General features: G+C 41.2%; 2 protein-coding genes across 2 annotated transcripts; both read left to right on the top strand.

The window, feature by feature from the left end:
* Positions 1–1197: 1197 nt before the first annotated feature.
* On the top strand, positions 1198–6636 carry LOC126870253 (uncharacterized). The gene is made up of 2 exons (XM_050627788.1): positions 1198–2019; positions 3143–6636. The coding sequence occupies exons 1-2, from the start codon at positions 2008–2010 to the stop codon at positions 4406–4408; spliced, it is 1278 nt and encodes a 425-aa protein (XP_050483745.1). The 5' UTR covers positions 1198–2007; the 3' UTR covers positions 4409–6636.
* A 7845-nt stretch (positions 6637–14481) lies between these two features.
* On the top strand, positions 14482–19447 carry LOC126870257 (uncharacterized). Its single transcript, XM_050627794.1, has 4 exons — positions 14482–14571; positions 15838–16030; positions 16813–17105; positions 17977–19447. Exons 1-4 carry the CDS (start codon positions 14563–14565, stop codon positions 18430–18432), a joined length of 951 nt encoding a protein of 316 aa, XP_050483751.1. The 5' UTR covers positions 14482–14562; the 3' UTR covers positions 18433–19447.
* Positions 19448–21168: the final 1721 nt, after the last annotated feature.

The following is a 21168-nucleotide window of genomic DNA, read 5'->3' as shown; positions in this document are numbered from 1 at the left end:
ACGATCATTACGCTTCTACATCGTTCCACTATTTTTCCTCGTTTATCTTCTTTTCGCCAGATAGTTGGAGTTTCTCGCGTACACAGGTATCTATCCTCCGATTGTTCGCGATTTTGCCGAACGTAACTCGCCTACGCGAGAGCGTTGTCACTTCCTACGTGCGTGCTTGGCGATTCTCGGTAGCTGGAGAACAAACGGCCATGAAGACGAACGAGACTCGATATCGGAGGGCTCTACAGCGACACAGCGACCAGCATCGCCTACGATTCGATGAAGTTTCATGCTGATTTTCCATCGAACGATGATCAACAGCGAGAAATTTCCTTGAGAGACCTGGCACGCTGAGAGACGTTCAAGAGAGCAGGCTCTGTTTTTCGATACAAATTGAACCGTTCTTCGTCGACAATGTTCTCTTTAATTAACATTAAAACAAGATTGAGATTTTACCGCTTTCTTCGTTTAATTTAAAATATTTAATTATTATTTTGAAACAGTCTGTATAACGTAACTTTACTAACGTAAACGTAAGATATACGTGGAACTTGAAATACTTCAAGACACCTTAAAAAACGAAGAAATTAGCGGAGTAATTAAGAGGATTAGAGAAGGCGATAATTCCTATTACTAGCGATTTAACGAGAAAAACGTTCAAAATTCGTTCAAAATTTTGGTTTTCTACCACTCTTAAAGTTGTCGATTTTTCTATAAATCGATCTTCCTATAAATAATTGTACAAATACTTAAAGATACTACTATGAATCTTCGAACTGGAAAAAACAGATGAAAAGGTCAAGGAAAAGGTCGTACTACGCAGAACCCGAGACTCGGGGATCCATTTCTGCAACTTAGCTGCAATTGCAATTCACTACAGCAAAAGCACAACGAAGCATTCTACTTGCCTTTGCTGCGTGTCGTCGTTGACACTGACAAATAATTTCTCGGACACGTTGTTGCCATTACGCTTCAGAGCCAGAATGCTCGCGATACGCAGCACAGGACAATCGGGTTCGTTCGATCATTTGTCTGGCCACGTCCGGGTCATTGTGAGTAGTAGCCTTGGCATGGCGACTTTATCGCGACAAGGGAGGATTCCCGGATAACCGGGGAAAAGGCCGCGGTAGCCGAACAATTTTATCGTGCTGTAAGATAGCAGAAGATAGCAAAGATGAGAGCCATCGAGAAACTGTTGTAACTTGATGAAACTGTTTAAAAAAGTACTCTACTTATAGTGTTGGAGTAAGATAAATCCAAGAATAGGTAAAAGTGTGAAACGGATTGGGTAACAAGCTACTTTTCTAAAATATTCTAATCTAACACTCGCGCTAGAATTAAAATATAATATATAGCAAAATATTGACTTTTCTTTTAACGCTAGAACCACCAAAGTAAATAGTATAACCAGTTTGTAATTTTTCTCTTAGAAGTTTTCTAGATAAAATGTTGTTTTTCTGCTTGCAGTATGTACATGTTTGCGTCACTTTCACTTTTCTTTTTCAATTTCTTTCATACAATTTTTAAAGGATGATCTCAAACAAATTCCATTCTTTTCGACAAACAATCGAGCAAAGCATTGGTATCCGCAGTCTCCGGTATCCCATTACAGAAAACGCGGATCTAGTCTTTGGCCGAAGCGATGAGAAAACGAGACGCGAGCAAATAAACGGGCAATTGATGCAGAAGAGGAAGAAGAAGAAGAAGAAGAAGAAGAAGAAGAAGAAGAAGAAGAAGAAGAAGAAGAAGAAGAAGAAGAAGAAGAAGAAGAAGAAGCGGAGGGCGTGGCGAAAGATGCCGGATTCCGGATCGAGGGATTCGGTGAACGGATCCGCCTGTCCTTCGACGATTCCGCTGGTTCCTGGTTCGAAGACACCGTCGCGCCGAGCCGACTCGGTCTTCCCCTCTGCCTCTGTGTATATAAGTCAAAACCAGATCGGAAGCAAGGTGCACAGCCTGAACAGTCCCTCGTAGAGCAAGGAGGTTCGCACAGGGAATACGCTAACCGATCGCACGATGCAATCACTGGTAAGTGATATCCTCTTATTATCTTCTAATCTTTTGTTAGGCGAATGATCGATTAAGTTATTATTAATTCGATGAATTAGGTAGATCAGATTAATCCGGCGATTAAATATGAGAGCGTTGAAATTTTCTAAAGAGAGGCTCGAGGATAGAGAATGGTTTTTTACGAGGGCTGAGCTAGTTTGTTATTGGGAAATTGTATTATTTGGATTTTCGTCGAGAGTTACGGTAATTGGGTATCGTAATACGAAGATCAACGACGCGAGGATAGAGGTTTTGTAGCTTTTCGCTTCTGATATCTTTCTATTCATTCGTTGAATAGGGGTGGAACATGTTTTTAGATATCAGATCGTTGATATGAGAACAACGTTATAGAAATTCTGATTTCTGTTATCAACTGGTTATTATTCCTTACCGTAATTATTGTGACCGACGAATAATGTTACGAATATTAATTATTATCCCTTAATTATTAATACTTTTTCTTTTTTTTAATGACCAATACTTAGTTATTCAGAAGATTTAATTTTTTCTGTCTAATCGCAGTTGCTTGTTAGACGTTAAAGCAGATAGACGTTAAAATTCCTCCAGTATGTAATGCTAATTCTCAGATTTTCCTTATCACTGGTGAAAATTTTCTTCGCTTATGAAACAGCAATTTTCAAATCTTTTGGAACCCTGCTATATGTTAGATAATCCTGTTAACGCATGGGCAATTATAATACGATAGTACGCATATCTGAACACTCAACTATAAAAATAAGTAATAAGACTTGCAGTCTTGCAAGTTAAATTGATTAAACGGACTGCTATGTCTTTTTGTAATTAAGCCAAACTCGAACACCTATTAGAACGCGAGTACTTATACTGGTCACGATCGTTTTGATGATTACGTTGTTGAAAGTCAAACGACCGCTGTCGTTGTGTACGATACGTCGTGAATCTCTACAAACGTAGATATTTTCAGTTGCCAATACAAAATAATTTCGAGAAATTTGAATTATTGTGCTTTATTAGAGAGAGCGAGAAAATTCAACTGCGAGTAATCGAATATTATTAATTAAGTAAATTATTCCGATAAAATATTCCGATTTTCTCCGCTGATCATTCACCGTTTTCTTTTCAGATTCCGCTGATGCTGGCTCTGAGCCTAGCTTCAGGAGCGCGTCTGAACCTGGTCCCGTACGCGTACTTGTCCACCCCTGTTCCAGTATTCAACCATTTCCAGAACACGAGGACAGGTGAACATGCTTACAGCTACGCTGGTGGGCCATCCGCGAAAGAAGAAATCAAAGATGCCGATGGAATTGTCCGTGGTTCCTACAGCTATGTGGACGCCAATGGAATTCTTCAATCAGCCTTCTACGTCGCCGATGAGAACGGATTCCGTGTAGCCGCGACGAATATTCCTTCGGATGAAAATTCCAACAGCGAAACGACTCACATCATCCTCGCTAGGAGCGCAGGCAAAGCATCTTCGACGTTTAGTCGCAGAAGACGTAGCTTGGAGGATTCAAACCTGGATTCTAATGAAAATAATGCTAATCGGAATGGACAATCTGAGAATTTCGATAAGGATAAGGATGTCGCGCAAGATTCGTCACAGATTGTGTCGCAACCTCTGTTGTTGAGCAACGGCATTCCGCTGGCGACCTCACATCAGAGTCAAGTTCAAGTGCATAGCAGCGCGCGGTTGGACGTGGCGGAAGGCGAGGCCAAGGCGAAACCGGTTGACCTGAAGCCGATCCTGCCGGTGCAGACCATATTGGAAGGGTTGCCAGTGCTCGCTCGCGCGCCTACCTATCACGAGAACCGCATAGAATTGCACAAGCAGTTGGGAATCGAGGGGCCCAGGCCGAAAAATGCGGTTAAGATAAACCCAGAGCCACTGACCATCGTCCGATCTTCTCCGCCGGCTAATCATATTGCTTCTACCATCGTCTCTAGGGGAACTGTTGCTGCGGTGCCTGTCATCGCCGAGCAATCTATACCTGTTATCCCAGCTGCTGAAATTGGCACCGCGTCCGTAACCACGTCCATCTCTAGTCACGGTGTTACTCAAATTCATGGACCATGGAAAATCACCGACGGAGATGTAGCTATCCCCGGTATTCCAAACGTTGTTGCTAAAGAAAGTATTCCTGTAGCTGTGGAGAAGAAGAACGTACCAATTACTACTGCTGGAATCGTTAAAGAGGCTGTTTCTGTGATACCAATTACCAAGGAAGCTGATCTGGCTACAGCTACGGTTACTACATCCGTTTCCAGTCATGGGATCAGTCAGATTCATGGCGACTCCAAGGTGAATATCGAACCTGCGTGGCTAGTTAAGGCTACACCCATTGCTCAGCTTCATCCCGTTGTCAATGTTGTACCGATTTATCTTCGTTAGATTCTTCGTCAAAATGGATGAAATAGGAAAAAGGTGTTGATCGAAACGAACTGATCCGCGAAACGAGTAGAAATTAGATCGGTCATCGGTGCTGGCGAACAGAAAGCGAGAGTGTGGATCGACGATCGATCTATGACTGATTCTACCGGCGCCTACTGCGTTTCTTTACACTTTGTCGCCTTTTCGCTCAATTTAGCGTTGGGAATCACTTTAACGATCGATCGTTCTTCGTGATTGACAATAAAAATGATTTCTCGCGCGTAAAATAGTTTTTCGTTCCTGCTTTCTGATTCTTCGCATTCTTGTCTACATCTTTCGAACGAGCTTATGTCGCAATTTGGACGTATTTCAGATCGAATTGGAAAGTTTTCCAGTTTCAAACATTTTGTATTTGTGAGTTAAAGAAAAAGAAAATGAAAAAATTAAAAATGGCTTTTTTATCTTTCTACTCCCGACAGAAATCTCAAGAGGGGAAAAAATATTCGGATATTTAGATAAAATTCAACGAGCTGTTGAATAACCGGCCTGTTATACGTATGAAATTATAGGATTGTCTCGTTAACGAGTTAACGATCGGCTGATCGAATGACGAAAATTAAGACTCGATCGAAATATAATCTCGGGCAAGATGCGCGTAAAGTATTTAAAAATTATATACTAAACGCGAGAAACTAGCCGATATAGAGCTGGTTTAAAGCGATATAGTGAACGTGTAAACTAACTGATAAATTATCGCACCCTGCAAAACATGTCGTCGACCGATTGGAAAATAGCAGCAGATTATCGCGTTTGCTTGTTTTTAGCGTATCGAATCAGGAAGGATTCCCTGGACGGCGCGGCGCAATGATGAAAACGTAGTGGCGCGTTTGTCACGGTCACCGTTGTTCACCGTGGGAAATGCGCCGTATACCCTTGGCCTTGAACGCTATTCAGCTTCTCATTATCCGGAATATATTACAGCATTAAAGCAGCGCGCGTGTCCAATGAAACGTCGGATTAGTCCCGGCTAACTACGAACGTCTTCCCAGTCCCTTTCTTCCTAGTTTCTCGATGAATTCCGTGGACCGTTTTCCATCCAGCCGTTGCAGGATAGGGAGAGACGAGAGACTATTATCCAACATACTTTTATATTAAATATAAACATTTTGTATAATTTTATCAAGTAAAATTTATCAAGTTAGAGAAAGTAGAATCGAAATCGGAAACCAGTAAAAGGTATCGTAGAAACAGTTAAGTACAATTTACATTGGCATTTTCCATCCCTTGTGTCACTTTATCGCGATAAATAAGCTTGTAGCAGTGTTAGTTATCAGTCTGACTTTTCAGATGTCTGACCGCGTATCGTCGTACTCGCTTGTTCGTTTGATTTCACGTTTACGCTTTGTATATGTTAGAGCTGAGACGTAAGAGATTTACTCTGTGGAATTACATTTCGGCTCTCGATTACTTGCTGCGTGGCTATCTAAAGGAACGGCGAGGGAAGAACTTGGCGAAAACATTGGCGCAAAAGTTCGAACAGCGTGTAATAGACGTTATCCGTGAGGTTCGTACATTTAACAATACCGTTATAAAATGGAAAAGTTATTTTCGAATAAAGTTGATTTTCGAAGGAGCGATAGCGGAGGAAAGAGTCGAGCCGATGGAAAAAAGCCAAAGAATCCGGATCACCTTCCAGCCAAGTCAAGTGCACGGTCAGGGTGAAGGAACTCGAGCCAGATGAGCGGCGCGATTAGAAGCGGCTGAACGTATCTCTTAATACGTGTCGCGCTTGTCCGCGCGCGCGTGGGCGTGTCGTGACTCGTGACGAACGAGCTTCATTTTCCGATAATTCTCACATCCTTCGATCTTATTTTTCTCAATCCTATTTTTTATTTTATATATTTACATATTTCATCGGTATTATCAGCATATTTATTAACGCGTTATTAATAGGCCGATTTAACTTGCTATACGAACTTGCAGAAATGTAAATTGTTTTACATTTTTCGATAGATTCATCGTTAAATTATCCCAAGCAAGTTATGTCGTAGTTGTGCACTATTCCATCGTGGAATAGGATTTTTACAAACGATTCAAGTAGCTACATTTTAACTTTTTTTTCGGTACTTTTTACATTGCAATTCGTTTTATCTGCTTTTATATTTGGAAATACTTATACGCTATAATAACTTGATCGATACTTTATTCGTTTTTGTGACGCTAGAATGCAATCGATATAGGATGCAAAGGTTACGAGAGCAACGAGTTTTTACAAAATCTACAAACGAGTTGATCTCTTTACGATGATAATAATACGTTCCTCGTTATACGTATGTATCTGTGCTCGTGTAAAAAGAAACGAATATAGCAAACTCGAATGAAAATGTTCAACATTAGTATCCTTAATTGAAAGAACCTGATGTAAATTACGTATGAATTTTAGCCAAGTTACATGCACTTGTTCGTAAACGTGTGAATACGTTGATAAATTATCGATCGACCTTTTACCAGATTCCAAACAAATATACATAGTATGCAGCAGAATGTTTGAACTTTTATTTTCTGATTTTGATGCTTTAGCAAGTGACGGTATTTGAATATCGTGGAACAACGTTTATCCGAATATTCGTTTTTCGCATTGGTCGGTTTATTTCGTCCTACGTGAGAACGATCTTGTGGTCGATCTTGGATGATGGCCGCGCCATATTTGCAATGAAAACATTCGACGCTGCTATAGAAACGTTCCCTTGGGAGTTTCAGATAAGAAAACAATCGGTTCATCCTGCTGTAAGCTGCAACGTGTAATATGGGATGAAACGTAGGCTCTCGTGTAAAACGGAATCATTATATGTAGCATTATCTGTAGTTTGATCGTGTTTTCCAAATGATTATACCGACTCGTAATCTTGTAAAGAAATTGTAATTGTAATTGGAATTTAAGGGTGCATAGAGAATTGAAGAATGTATGGTGGAAGCAGGCGCAAACATCTAAGATAAATGACGCATGCTGCGAGACCATGAAAGAACGTAACGACTTGTAAGAAATTTGTAGCTATGTTTTGTGGTAATTGTCAGCCCTGTACCGAGAAACGATATTTCGCGTCGTTATCCTGTAGTGAAATGAAATTACGCTTAATCGCATATAGTTCTATGGTCTCCTTCCATAAAATAGTTTAAAAAAATTTGAATAATTAACTTTATGAATTACTTTGGTGTAACCCAAGTTTCTCAACACATACATGCACGTATGTTTCGTTTTATTCCCACTGTTGTGCTGTGTATAGCTTTGTATATTAGCTTTTTAAGCGGAAGGGTAGAACGGAAGAGAGCAACGTTGGCGCGCGTGTCTACGGCACGGCACGGGGCCGCGAACGATGCAACACGACGAAGGCGGAAAGGAACGACGATTCGCGCTCCAGATAATACAAACATCCAGCCAGTTTCACTGATAAAATGCTCAGCGTATGTTACGCATACGCGACCGTGACCGGATAATTCGTGGTTCGACAACGGGAAGCGTAATAACGGTGTCGTCACGAATCTTGACCTTTCGCCGAACAAGTCCTTCTTGTCTTGCAAAAAAAAAAAAAAAAAAAAAAAAAACACCTATTCAAACGCGCGCATTCAGCTGTGAATTTTTTTAAATCGTATCCTTTCCGAATAGTGTGCTGAACGACGATTCTAAGCATATTTCTGTACTTTCGAAAGAATTCGTAATTTGAAATCGAGAATAGAAATGGAATTTTAGAGCGTGGAGCGAATTCTTTCACCGAGTTGTTTCAACAGGCAAATGTTTAAAGCGTAAAAGCGTAAGAGTGGACTTTAAACGAGGTTGTTCGAAATATTCATTTCTCCCTGTTTTCTCGTTTTTACTCGTCTATTTGATAATATTTCAGAACCAGAGATCTTCTAATTTCGAAAGTTAAACCACCACGGATATTTTTTACTGCATGTTATACGTTGGAAAAGTGAGACGTGCCCGTAAGAAACTTGTAGTTTTATTTAAGCAGGGATTTAGTTCTACGTTGCTGTAATAACGAGCAAGTACTCGATTTCTATTTTCGCCGAGAGATATCGCGAAGCAGGAAGTTGATCCTCGGTTCTACTTGCAATTAATCCATTATCGGAGAAGCAATATTAACTTAAAGTCGTGTTCGTGGCCCTTTCCGCCTGATAACGACGCCCACGCAATTCGTAGGAGGTGCTCGACGCGAATCCTTTCGTCGATCGAATCTGCAAGTTGGTTGGGAAACGACGTGGAGGAGCAGAATCGATCGCTTCGTCGATAGATCGCGAAACCAACCTGTCTTTCCACTTTCAAACTACAAGTATACATATTTAGCCTTTCCTCGATACGGTTATACTGAAAACTTTTGAATGTTTATATTAAGATACATGTTATAGAATATTACGCTTGCGTAAATTATGACAGATATAATTTTAGCGTATATATTTATTTATTTGTTTTCAATGGAAATCGCTATTCGTTTTTTCGCTATTCCAAAGGATGTAAAGGAATATGCAATTCAAGATCGGCACAGTACACGATATACATGTGCGTTGTAGAGATGCGGCGATACAACGATATACGTACCAAGCAAAATAAACTTAATTCGTTTCGTAATTACACGAAATAACGCTCTTATCAAGCTCTCATCTTTGAATCGCTAAACGAAAAGACTTTGTATTCAAAGATATAATATACGTAGATATCGGAGAAAGACACCAACGACCAAGCACAAACGCAATACACGTGGCACAATAGATCAGCAAAATCTGAAATCACTTTATTTCGTTTCATTTTACGCACAACATCTTTCGACGTCACCAAGTACATCGGTATAAAGTATCGCGATTAAAGTATAACGATTAAAATTGAAATTCGCACGGTCTCGTTGGACGTTTATATCGGAATTCAGTTTTTACCTTGATTTTCCAGCAGACGATCGTGCAAATCGATTAGATAATGCTAAACAACCCTGTAATTAGGCTTGCGGAGGTGGAACAGCGATAAACAGAGAGAATGCACGACTGCCGTGAACTCGATCGTGAGTCTAGTCTCGTGTACGATCGTGTGTACTACAAGGAAGAACTAACGTTCGAACCGAGATCACCATTTGCTGATTGGCCGACTATCCAGGCGAACTTTTCTTCACCGCCGACCACGTTTAGAAGCCCCTAACTCGATAAACCACAAGGCTGTATCTAGCCTGTTCGCCGATCAATTGAGATCCATCGATCTCACGCTTCTTCCTTTTACTTTGAATGTTAACTCGAGCTTCACGTCCAAACCAGTAAGACGAATTTTTCCTGCTTTCTTTTATTATTTAGACGCAAATGTTGACTTTGGTATTTGCATTATCGGAAACAAACGAACGAGTGATGCAACTAAAAGGAGCAACATTCCTTCGATACCGTGTTACGATGAACCTTTCGAACCCTTTCTCATTCTTCGGGCGTCTCGCGGCTCAAAAAAATGACTATACTTACGCAAAAGGAACGCAGCAGTAATATTTATACGCCGCAGTAAAACCTTTTACGGTGGGATGAACTTTTTTCTTTTTTCTTTTTTTTTTTTGTTGCTCGTTTCCCTTTGGAGTCGACGTCGATTTTGGCCGATTACGAATACGAATACCGAATACGAATCGATCAGCGGTTTCTGCACAGGCACAGAAGCCGGATGGCCACGTCGAAAAACCGGCTGATTTACGGGAAGACCGGTACAACAACGCTGGTCGTACGAATATTTTTCGACGATTCGCTTTCAACAGCCACCAGCCTCTCATCGTCCCTTTGCGCTCTTGCACCATGATTTACGATTATTCCGAATAATACGCCATAAATTCTGACATTGCTGCTCGATAAGGAAGCTCCAATTCTACGCTTAGCGCATTGTTCATTTCCTCCGCAGATTCTCGACTGAGGATGGCATGTTTTTCAAGGATCTTCGTAATTTGGCAATGATCTTTAGCACAGAAATAATCTTCTTCCATCTGAATCTCAAACGTATACAGTGAAATGAAGGGGTAATCGTCGGGAACGCTGTACAATCGAGTAGCGTTAAAATCAACCGTTACGGAAAATATTTTCGCAAAATTTTGTCGCGTTTGTCAGTTGACCAATGTGGATATCGATGCAAGAGATGGGAAACGTGTAAGAAAAATACTTTGGAAGTCGACGGAATAGTAGGAGCTAGGAGTTTAGAAGCACCGAATAAAGGCTACTTTTGCTGGATTTGTGAAATAACAATGCTGGAAGAACGTCGTGCGGAAAAATATTTGAATAGAATCAAGCGAAACGCGAACGGTGTTGATATAAAATATGCGTCGATGGATTTTTAAAATCGTAATGGATATTTACGAAATACGATAGAATAGATATGAAAAACGTGTCGATGGATATTTAAAGTGATAATGATTCGGGAATAGAGTATGAAAAATGGTGACTTGTAAGAGGAGAAAAATTTATGAAACAATCGCGTCCCAACACGGCACCTTTTGACGAATTCGTAAAGTAATTATCATGCTTCACTTAACCCCATTATTATTTTATCTTTATAAATATTCTGTAGAACTTGTTGGAAGAAAGTCGTTTTAGACCAAGTTGCCAGGTTGGAACGTTCGAAAATGGTATCGTATAGCGTAGTTGCGAAGAAAGACGTGTATTATTTTCTGTACTACATTTTATCTACGTACACGTCGTCATGTCGTATTCCAGCAGGTTTTAGACAAGCAAAGGCTGGTCCAGAATTTCCGACCAACCTTTCGCGTATTTTACGAAATGAATGTCAGAGACGTCCTACCAGACCTTGGCAAAATTTTCCAACTTTTCGTAAGAGAGTTCTTTACTCGATGCGAGTAACTTATGTACTTTCAGGTCTTAATTTCCCTTTGCAGCGACGGTTGTACGTAAATAGAATTACGTGGGTGAAAAATAAAATACATAGAAACTTAGTTTTCCCACTTATCGTACTACTTTACAAATATTCTATATTTGATATTTATTTCGTATAGTTATTTATTTCGGTCGAAGGAATCGTCTGGTGGTGATTTATAAAATCGAGGAAAAGGCTTAAACGTAGAGTCGTATCGAGATCGACAGGAACGGTGGTCTGGGGTACGTTTAAAGAGACGAGCTACCGCTATTCTCTCTCTTTTTCTTTTGTTCCAGGTTCGAACTGAAACCGCGCTTTTGCCCTTATGTCACGATCTCCCCCCACGTTATTTATGCCAAGCTTTTACGAGAGCCGCTCGTAATTTTCACCTGGCGAATTTTTCTTTACGATAGCCGCGGTGTCGATTCGACCAACAGGTCTCTACAGCCGCGTATGCAGTAAGGTACAAAAGTCTCAATCGTTCTTAACTTTGTGCAAAAAGGTAATTATGAATTACGCGAGTTTTATCGGATTGCGAATATTCATGTATCTACTTTTATTAACTAGTAGGTTTATTAAGTGGACTATTTTTATATACTTGTGAGATATTTGAAAGTGTAAACGTACACGCTGAGCGCAAAAATATCAAAAATATTGAAAGACGAGTTCTCGTTACGATATTTAGCTGGTGAAATTAATTCGTGGTTCCGCACAGGATAGACGATTCGTGACATTTTTTGTATTTGCATCCAAATCGATCGTTATAATTGATCGCTAATTATTAATTATTTTACAATAATAAAGAAAAATATCGAAAAATGTGCGATTTCGTGGAAAAATCCTCCGGATCCTCAACTTACCTGGTTTTTAGAAACAAACGCACCTGTTTCTGTCCATTTTTCTTCTGAGCTTCCTTTACTTGAACACTTTAACACGTATGTACAATAGGGCGTACGGCGTGAGAGACTCCTGCGCGACGTTGTATGCACGCAATTGCCCACGTGTCCACATGCGTTGGTATGTTGTATCGAAAGAACGAGACAAAGAGAGAGAGAAAGGGAAAGAGAGAGAGAGAGAGAGAGAGAGAGTGAGAGAGGGACAGAGGAGGAGTTAGGTGGATGGAGCAACAGATAGGCCAGTAGGAAGGGAAAAAATGATCGTTAAAAAGCACGCAACATAAGGATTATGTATTTCTGGCGGAGAGTTTTACGAGCGAAACGCGCACCGTCGCGCAATAAAGACGTCGACCCGATCTTTGCAAGCTCATAATTTCGGAAGCCGCGTATCACGGCCAAAGGGACAATTTCTTTTGAACTGTCTGAACTTGGACCGATTGAGACATCTTGATCTTTCGAAAATTCTTGTCTTTTGTAAACTTCCCCTTCTGCAGAATGACACGTTCTTGCGCTAGAAGCGACACGACGAGCGATCGAGTCTCTGTTCCAGTCCAACTCGTTTAGTTGCGTTCATAAAAATTTCAATTTGCATACACTGACTGCTACAACTGACTAACCAACTGGCGAATGAACCAGGCTCGTTAGATGTATGATATTAAGACAGAAGGAAATTTTACCGTTTAATTCGCGATCAAGTTTGATATAAAATCAAAAGACGGCGTGCGAAAGGAAAAAATAAAGAAACGGAACCAGAGGATAAGACTGGTTCTAAAAGTTAAAGCCTGGCGAGGTAGGAAATTTATGCTCGACACGGCTAATGCGACGAACGCAAAGGGAGCGCAACGAGTTCATCAATTCCATCGTAAAGGCGTAACTCACGACTCGCGTCCGGGCAACGAGTGGCCGACGAAGGATTTTTCATTGCGGGACCACGTGGGCGGCTCGCGTCGCTTTTGACATTGCCACTAAACGTGGTTGCCGGCATCGAGTGGCTGTCGTACAGTCATCGTGCACGGAACGTGCAGCTGTGCGGGCAACGCGCATAGGCGAAACAGCAAGAACGGGCGGTTGGAAAGCGAGTTGGAAGCCGAGAAGGCTACTTCGAGGAGCGCGTCTAGTGCCTGACGTGGCGCATCGTTACACGACTAGCCATCTTGCCGCTCCAGCTGTGACCCGCGGGTCGCTTAACAAAGTTGGACCGTTTCGCATTCTGGATAGTCGTTTTCTGAAAGCAGAGAGGAGAAGCGAGACGTTGGCTATTTTTTAAATAGGTGGCAATAACCGTTGAAGAAATAAACGAGTCGAGGTAGATTTGTTTCACGCAGCAGAATTCAGAGAATTCTGCGACTAGTGCCTGACGAGTTATGGTAGTTTCTGCTACGGGCGGAAGAACTCGGCTTTGCAGAATGTGCGACTTTTGTCCAAAACGACTCAACGAACGCGAGAGTCGCTGCTCGTATAAGAAGGTTGACGAGCGTTTGCAGTTTTCTTTATTTTTTACCTATATACGGGTATATACGTGTATATTATCGTACAAGGAAATAAATAAACTGTTTGGATAGCGTGTGATAGGTAATAATCAGACATCCCCTGTATGGTACCAATGACATAGTTGGACTTATCCCTATTATAGGAATTAAAAATGAAGAATTTTCATCCTGCGATCGTGTTATCGTAAAATACTCGTACATGTTCGATCGTCAGGATCAGCGATAGGACAGATAATAAATAAAACAGACGTAAAGAAGGAAGAAAATAGCAGGTAACAGGAACGATGGAATCCACCGCTGAAAACCGATATCGAAGCTTGGATCGTTTCGAATCTCAAAACATGGAAGAACAGTGTGCTAAAACTAAATCATGTTCGAGTCGATGGTCGAGTTTCCGCTACGTAGGCAAGCAATCTCGTTGGACCATTGTCCACCCATCGACTGGAGGATGGAGCATGGATTAACGACGCCGCTGCCTCGACATCGAAGGAAACTCGAGCCGACTCGGGTTCAAAAGGTGGCGTTGGAATGGCATCCGGTCTAGAAAACGAGCATCCCCGGGCTGGAATGCGCGCGAGATCGACGCCTCCTACCATAGCCAATAAACATTGATTTATCGGCCTGGAAATCGAACTCGGGGTGATTTGTGTTGCGATGGCCGCGAATGCTTCGAGCTGGTTCGCCGACGGTGTCCCACAGGGACCTATAGGACCTCGTAGCATCCTGTAGGAGCTCGTAGTAGGGCCCTGACCACCGCGTCTACATGGTGGGAGACACGGCGTACGCCAGGCTATATAAGAAGACGTGCGCCGCTGCTTACACTCTCGTAACGTAACCGTTAGCCGAGCCACGCCGCGCCGGGATTTACCTCTTGCCGAGACCGATTCTTCACAACCTGCTCTGCATACCACGAACATGATACTCGTGAGTGCATTATGCATATATTTGTTCTCGATTTTACTTACGGGCGGAACGATCGGCCATATGTTTTACTTTCTTTTCTTGTCAAGTATTTGTCTGTGCTTTCCCACAGGATCCATCTCAAGTGGAATTTTTTACGCGTAAATCTTTAGTAAATATCGTGGAAATAAAATAATTGTGGAAAGAGTGCGAGTAAGCGACAACGACTACGACTGCGATCGGGGTCGGAAATTGGTGGATGAAGCGCAAGTGTTCGCGCCAGACGCCCTACTAAATGCTGGTAAACGTTTGCGTGGAATGCTGCCACCCCGTTCAACGTCGTGTTGCTCGACAAACTATCGCTAATCTAATCGCTTGTTAATCCATTAGTCGTTCCGTGGCTTCTTTCGATCAAGTGGAACCGAAGCGACATTCGCTGCAATTTCCGTTGCTCGATTTTTGTTCCGCTTGCGTTTTTCTATTTTTCTACTTTTCTATCTTTTTTTATGATTTTAGAGATTTTTCCTGTGATTTTCTATGATTTATGATTTTAGATAGAGAAACGAAAGAAATAGGCACGAAGGTTCGAGGATTTATCGATGTATAATAATCGTTGGAAGCATTTGTTCCTTATAGAGAAAACGCGATGCAGGAAATAAAGTAAAATACAAAGCAGAGGCATAAAGTTTGGAAATTTTATCGACTAGCTAAAAGAAGAAAATGGCCTATATCTCTGTTAAAAACCGATACATTCATCGTTTGGTTAAGTAAAAACTTGTTAAGCTTTTTTCAAACGACGTGTTTTTCATTTTGTAAAATATGGGGAAGCACGGTAAAAATGATGAAAGCGCTGTTACGATTAATATTTGACTAGCTGATGGAAAATTGATGGAAATAGAGCAAAGATAAACCGGCAACGCTTACGCGTCGCTATCGCTATCGCTATCGCTATCGTCGTACCATGCGAAGCACGAGTGCATAGACCAGAATCGGATCCGATGAATTCATAATCACATGGAAGCAAATGTCCGTGTTTCGCGTGAACCGCAAGACTAGCTTATCGAGATCGTGCAATTCCATCGTAGTAGGTAGAACGCGCAACATGGATCTATAGTTTTTATAGTTATTAACAATAAGAATAGAAATCGTCAACAAAATAGGCAACGAGATTTTATTCCAAACTTTGTTCCTATAACGTATCCTTTAGGCGTATTTTTGTAAAAGCGACTGGTCCATCTACTAATTCCTCTATTTCGTATACACGAAACATACAAGTTACTTTTTTTTCAGATGATTCTGTTGAGTGCGATTTTCGGACGAATCTGCACGACTCCGATCGCGAACGTTTGGCTCGGTCCGATAGGATCTGTGACGCCGTTGAGGCAATACCACGTACAGGACGGATCCGGCGGATATCGTTACTCATTCACGGGACCTCATCACGCAAAATCGGAATCCAGTTCGAACGGCATCACGCGGGGCGGTAAGTCGTCGCGATTACCTTTGCCCGAAGGTTGCTTCGATTGTTGGCGATTTCACCGTAAATGCCGTCCGAACCATCTTATCGTCGTCATGCCCGTTTTTAAGCACTGTCTTGAAATTGTCCCTAATTTTTCTCACATTCTCGCACAGATTCTATTTTATACTTTCGAGTTTAAGATTCGTTGGCAGAGTCTTCTAACTTTATTCGTCCATATCATTTTCTAATTATGATCTAACCCTTTTGTCTTTCGATAACACGGTATCGAGGTTTTTTGTAGTTTCCATAGAAATTGAGAAAAATTGCATCGCATTTTTTTTTTTTGCATAGCCTTATATTTCTTCTATAAATAAAATAAAACGGTTTATTCGTATCTGTCGGACGACTCGTGAAAGCACGCGAATGCCATACATTGCTTTCTCGAGCGTTTCGAGATAGACAGGATGGCCCACGTGCGCTTTACGATGATCGATGTGACGCAACCGACGCCCCTACGATAGATCCATCTTTGCTGCTTGAGTCTCTTAAGCAACGCGCGCCTTCTTCCTTTTCCCCCATCCTTTTCATCGTGTACGTTCCACCAACCAAGTACCACGACCGATCCTCTATCTCGTTTTCTATTCTAGTGCTAAATAAAAAATGTACCTTACTATACGTACGTTATTCGGCATTCGAATTGCGTTGTATTTTTTCTTCTTATCTTTTTCTAATATCATTCGATAGTAGCGAAACGTATATTTCCATGTATACAAGTGGATTTTCTATAGTAATTTCTGCTCGTTTAGGTTATTCGTATATCGACTCGAATGGCATTTTGCAAACAGTGACTTACACGGCGGACGATGAAAATGGATTCAGAGTGAGCGCCAGTAATTTACCACAGCCGCCGAAAAACGATGTTCGGGCGATTCAGGACAAGCCGCAAGCGAAGAAGAAGTCTCGCTCGGAGGAGCTACAAGAGTCGCGGCTGACAGATCGATCGAATTATCAGTCAAACATCCTGTCTTACGAGATCCTGCCACCTTATTTTAGCTTTGCGAACCATGACACGAGGAATTTAGCTGTTCGTGAAATCGCAGTGAGTGCACGTTCAATACGTTTTAAGGCGAGGGATAAAAACTATGAAAATTCGACGCGAAACTATTCCGTGTTTCCTAGAAACGATCGAGGAAAGTACGTTTTGAAAAGATCAAGTGTACGTAATTAATAGCGCACTCCGATCGTTTTTCTTTGCTATTAACTAATTTTTATTAATTTTGCTTGCTACTACTCGTTGCTACGTACTCGTACATGCTACATTCACCGCGATCTTAATAAGATGTATATAACGCGCGCAAAGATAAACACGAACGAAACCCTGCAAATATACGTTAACGCGGCTGTTGTTTTCCGCGAGTGGTTTGTTGCACGTTAATAAAACCGAATATCGTTCAGCTGGCCAGCTTCGAGACAAGACAAGAGAAACGTTTGATAAAATTTGGTAATTTGTTGATTGGAAAACTAGCTGCAAACGCGACCGGTGAATCTTCCTGTCTAAAAACACGATTACATATTCGTTTTATAAATTTGGATTTCAGTTTATACGAAATATCTTTTATCATTGCGCGAGCATCGAGAACTGATAGTGAGAATTGACTTTTCTATTAATCTCGTAGAAACGACAATTGGGTGCAATTTTTTCTAAAATAATTGTTCCATTGGGAAAACCATTGGACTCGAGCGTTTTATCTTCGGAATTACTGAAAGCACGCGGATTACCCTTATATCTCTTTATTTATCATCTTGTACGCGTGACGTATTTCAGTAAAGATTGCACGATCCTTTTAATCGGTAGCTTTAGCGTTGAAAAACCGACAGTTACTATTTTACGAGACGAAAATTCTCTGTCTCAAATTTCAGCGAATTGACGTGCAAAGTTTCAAATCGCTAAAACCGTCATACCGTTTCAGCAAAACCCGAACAATCCATTCTTGCTGTCGAAATCGGAAGCTGAAAGGATCGAGGTGCCAAAGCCAGACCCGAGTCTCTCAAAGATATTACCTTCGTCGACCATTTCCTCATCGCCATCGTCATCCATTCGATCCGATAGACAACGCAAGAACGAAGAACAATCATCTGTGGACACCATCCAGACGCCTGTAACTGTCCCTGCGCCCTATGTACTTCCGGTTTTACCGTACAGACTATTGCACAGCGCCCTCCACCACACTCAAGATTCTTTAGGCCAATACGATTACAGTTATACCGGAGATTCGAGCGCGAAAACAGAATCTAGATCTTTGGATGGGACGACCAGGGGTGCTTATAGCTATATCGATCCAAACGGGCTTCTGCAACAGGTTCATTACGTGGCAGATCATAATGGGTTTAGGGTCATGGCCACGAATCTGCCGCAAGCAAAGTAACCAACCGATCGAGTCGATCGTTGGTTGTTTTTTTTTTTTATCGAGCAACCATCGGCTTGGGAAAATTGTACGATTCGTCTTGGCAAAGGAGCGGTGAATCGTCAGAGTTCTCGAATATTATAATTTCGTCCTTTTGGAACTCTAGGATTTTCGAACGACGCAATTAACGAAGTTCGACCGAAAGTTGGAAACGGAAGAATCGATTCTGACAAAATGGTAACGGAGCAAGATAATTGTCCTGCGATAGAAATAGAATTGGAAAAAAGAGTTTTTATCGCACAGTTCTTTTGACCTCTGTGAAAAATCCAAATTTTTCGTTACAAATCTACGCGCTGCTAAGAAAACTATAAAATCAACAACTTAAAGACATGAAAAATTCCTCCTCTACATGCCTATATTCGTATGATTCGTTTTCTCAGGCGTAACCAATTTTATCTTCTAACAGTCGCGTCGATCGAGATAAAAACAGCGTATGTCCAAGGAAGGGAAGTTGGGTTCGTTACAAGCTACTAACGATTGGTAGCCGCCTTTTCCTTTCTTTGTCAAAATAATAAAAGAAAAAAGGCAGAATAATCTTCGCATCGCGACGTTTGATCGAGAATTTCTGACGAAACGCGTTTCTTGCCGCGGGGGGGGGGGGGGGTTATTTCACCGGTGAGGGGATAATCGAACTTGACGAATGCCTTTCGAGTTCGTTCCACGCAACCGCGTCTGTCACACACCAACGAGAACGAACTTAATTCGCATTCGTTCTCTTTTCTCTTACACTTGCTTGTTCGTTGATAGTCGCAAGTAAATTAATTTACACGCGAATAAATCAGTCTACTTTTCATTTTCACTTAATTTCGGCTTATGTTTCACTCGATTCTTTATTTATTTTTAATACCTGTGTAATTTTTAAGTCTTTCATAGGTCTTTCAATAGGTCTTTCACTTTGGAACGAATCTTACACGCAATCCAACAACCGAATAATCAAATCTTTGAAGAAAAAATTAAACGTTACATCGTAAACAGACTCGTACTACTTTATAAAAATCCCTTCCATAGTGTATCTGCGAAATAAGGAACGTCTCGAAGGAATCCGCTGTCTTAGCGATGAAAAATAAAACACGAATTGCAGCTGGTCCGGTTGCATCCGCACAGGGGTAGGTAATCGGTTTTTATAAAAGTTTTACGAAAGCAGGTCGCCGCTTTGACTGGGTGAATTCGTTAATTTACTGGACAGCCGGATACTATCTGACCTGTCACGGGCCACCATCGATGGGATTTCGTGTCGAACGAATAATTTGCTTTGATCCACCGCATCACGGAATTAATTTACGTCAACTACTCGATTAATTACTCGATTAATTATTCGACTGCGGAGTTTCCAGCGACTTTAGTTTTTAAACTCTGGTTTTTAAACATAATAAAACTATCGATGGGTGTTTCGCGCGGTTCCTACAGAATACACAATGTTTCGGTAGTTACGGTCGATCGGCAGGGCAATGATACCGACAATGGTCGACAAAAAGTAAATCGAAGGTATTCTCTGATACGTGTTTGATCAAGCCGTTTTTGCTACACACTTAACGGTACATATTCATTTTTAACACAACGTGAACATCGTAGTACGTATTTGCATCGTTAAACAACAAGAAATTAAATCGTAAGCAGTTGATATAAAAAAAAAAAAAAAAAAAAAATGCCGATGAAAGGACTAACGAAATTATTCGTCCAACTTGATAAACGAAAGAGACGGGTTTTTACTCGTTTTATACTTTCTTCGATGTCCGTGACGCTTTGCCGCTCGTGCCTCTCTCAACTTCCTCGTGTCTCGCGAATGGCAACCATGACCTACGCTTACGTCGCGTCGGTTAGGAATTCGTGGATCACGCGAACGAAAGGTAAAAGACCGGACAACTGAGCGTGTCGACGATCTTTTAACCGTAAAACGCACGTTCCATTCTTCGTTCTCTCCTCCTTCGTCGACTAGTTTGTAAGTCGCTAAGCGGTCTTTGCCGAAACTGCTTTCGCTCCGTGTCCGCGATTACCTTTTTTCTTTATTTTCATTCTTTCGCATCATTAGGAATTTCAAGCGATTGAAAAACGTAGTTTTTTTTTTAATTTCCAACGAAAATTGAAATAGATTCGATTGGATTAATTATTTAACGCATGGACGAACGAACGCGCGTTACGTAATTGCCATCGATTTTAGAATAGATCGATAAATTACCATGTTCCACCTAATGCTGTGTACCGCGCATCTCCTTTCCGTTTCCGTTCAATTCGAATCGTCGCTTTCACGCATGTGTTACAAAGAATATAGGAAATTATACGACAGATCTATTATAGGAGTAAACGTTGATTTAATACATTAAAGCCTGTCGATGAATTTTTCGTTTACAGAAAACCAGATTTTGATCGCGACTTGGTTCGCGTGAATTACCAATATACGGCAGAATTTTTAAACGGATGAATTTTTATAAACGAAATATCTACACATTTTTTGTATTAACGGTTAGTTAAATTAAAAAGTAGTAAAAATTGTAAAAACATTCGATTTCTGAGCAAGCACCGCGTAAAAGATAGCCATCGTTGCTTGATCTCTGTCAAATATGGGAGCGCGTGTAACTCGGATTCCAGGCTATTTCTCAGCTTTTACAAAATGTTTTCTTTTCGTTTCCTATTTTCTTTCTCGGACGCGAAACTATAGAAGGGAAGATTCCATCAAAATCCATTCAACAATTTTTACAC

The sequence above is a fragment of the Bombus huntii genome, chromosome 10 (genome assembly GCF_024542735.1).
Source record: "Bombus huntii isolate Logan2020A chromosome 10, iyBomHunt1.1, whole genome shotgun sequence".
Lineage (NCBI taxonomy): Eukaryota > Metazoa > Arthropoda > Insecta > Hymenoptera > Apidae > Bombus > Bombus huntii.
The sequence above is the reverse complement of the archived record's forward strand: the minus strand, read 5'-3'. Positions and strand labels throughout refer to the sequence as shown.

Coding starts and splice junctions, on each gene's coding strand:
- LOC126870257 (XM_050627794.1), top strand. Junction 16,031..16,812: donor GAACGGCATCACGCGGGGCG/GTAAGTCGTCGC, acceptor CTGCTCGTTTAG/GTTATTCGTATATCGACTCG. Junction 17,106..17,976: donor TAGCTGTTCGTGAAATCGCA/GTGAGTGCACGT, acceptor ATACCGTTTCAG/CAAAACCCGAACAATCCATT.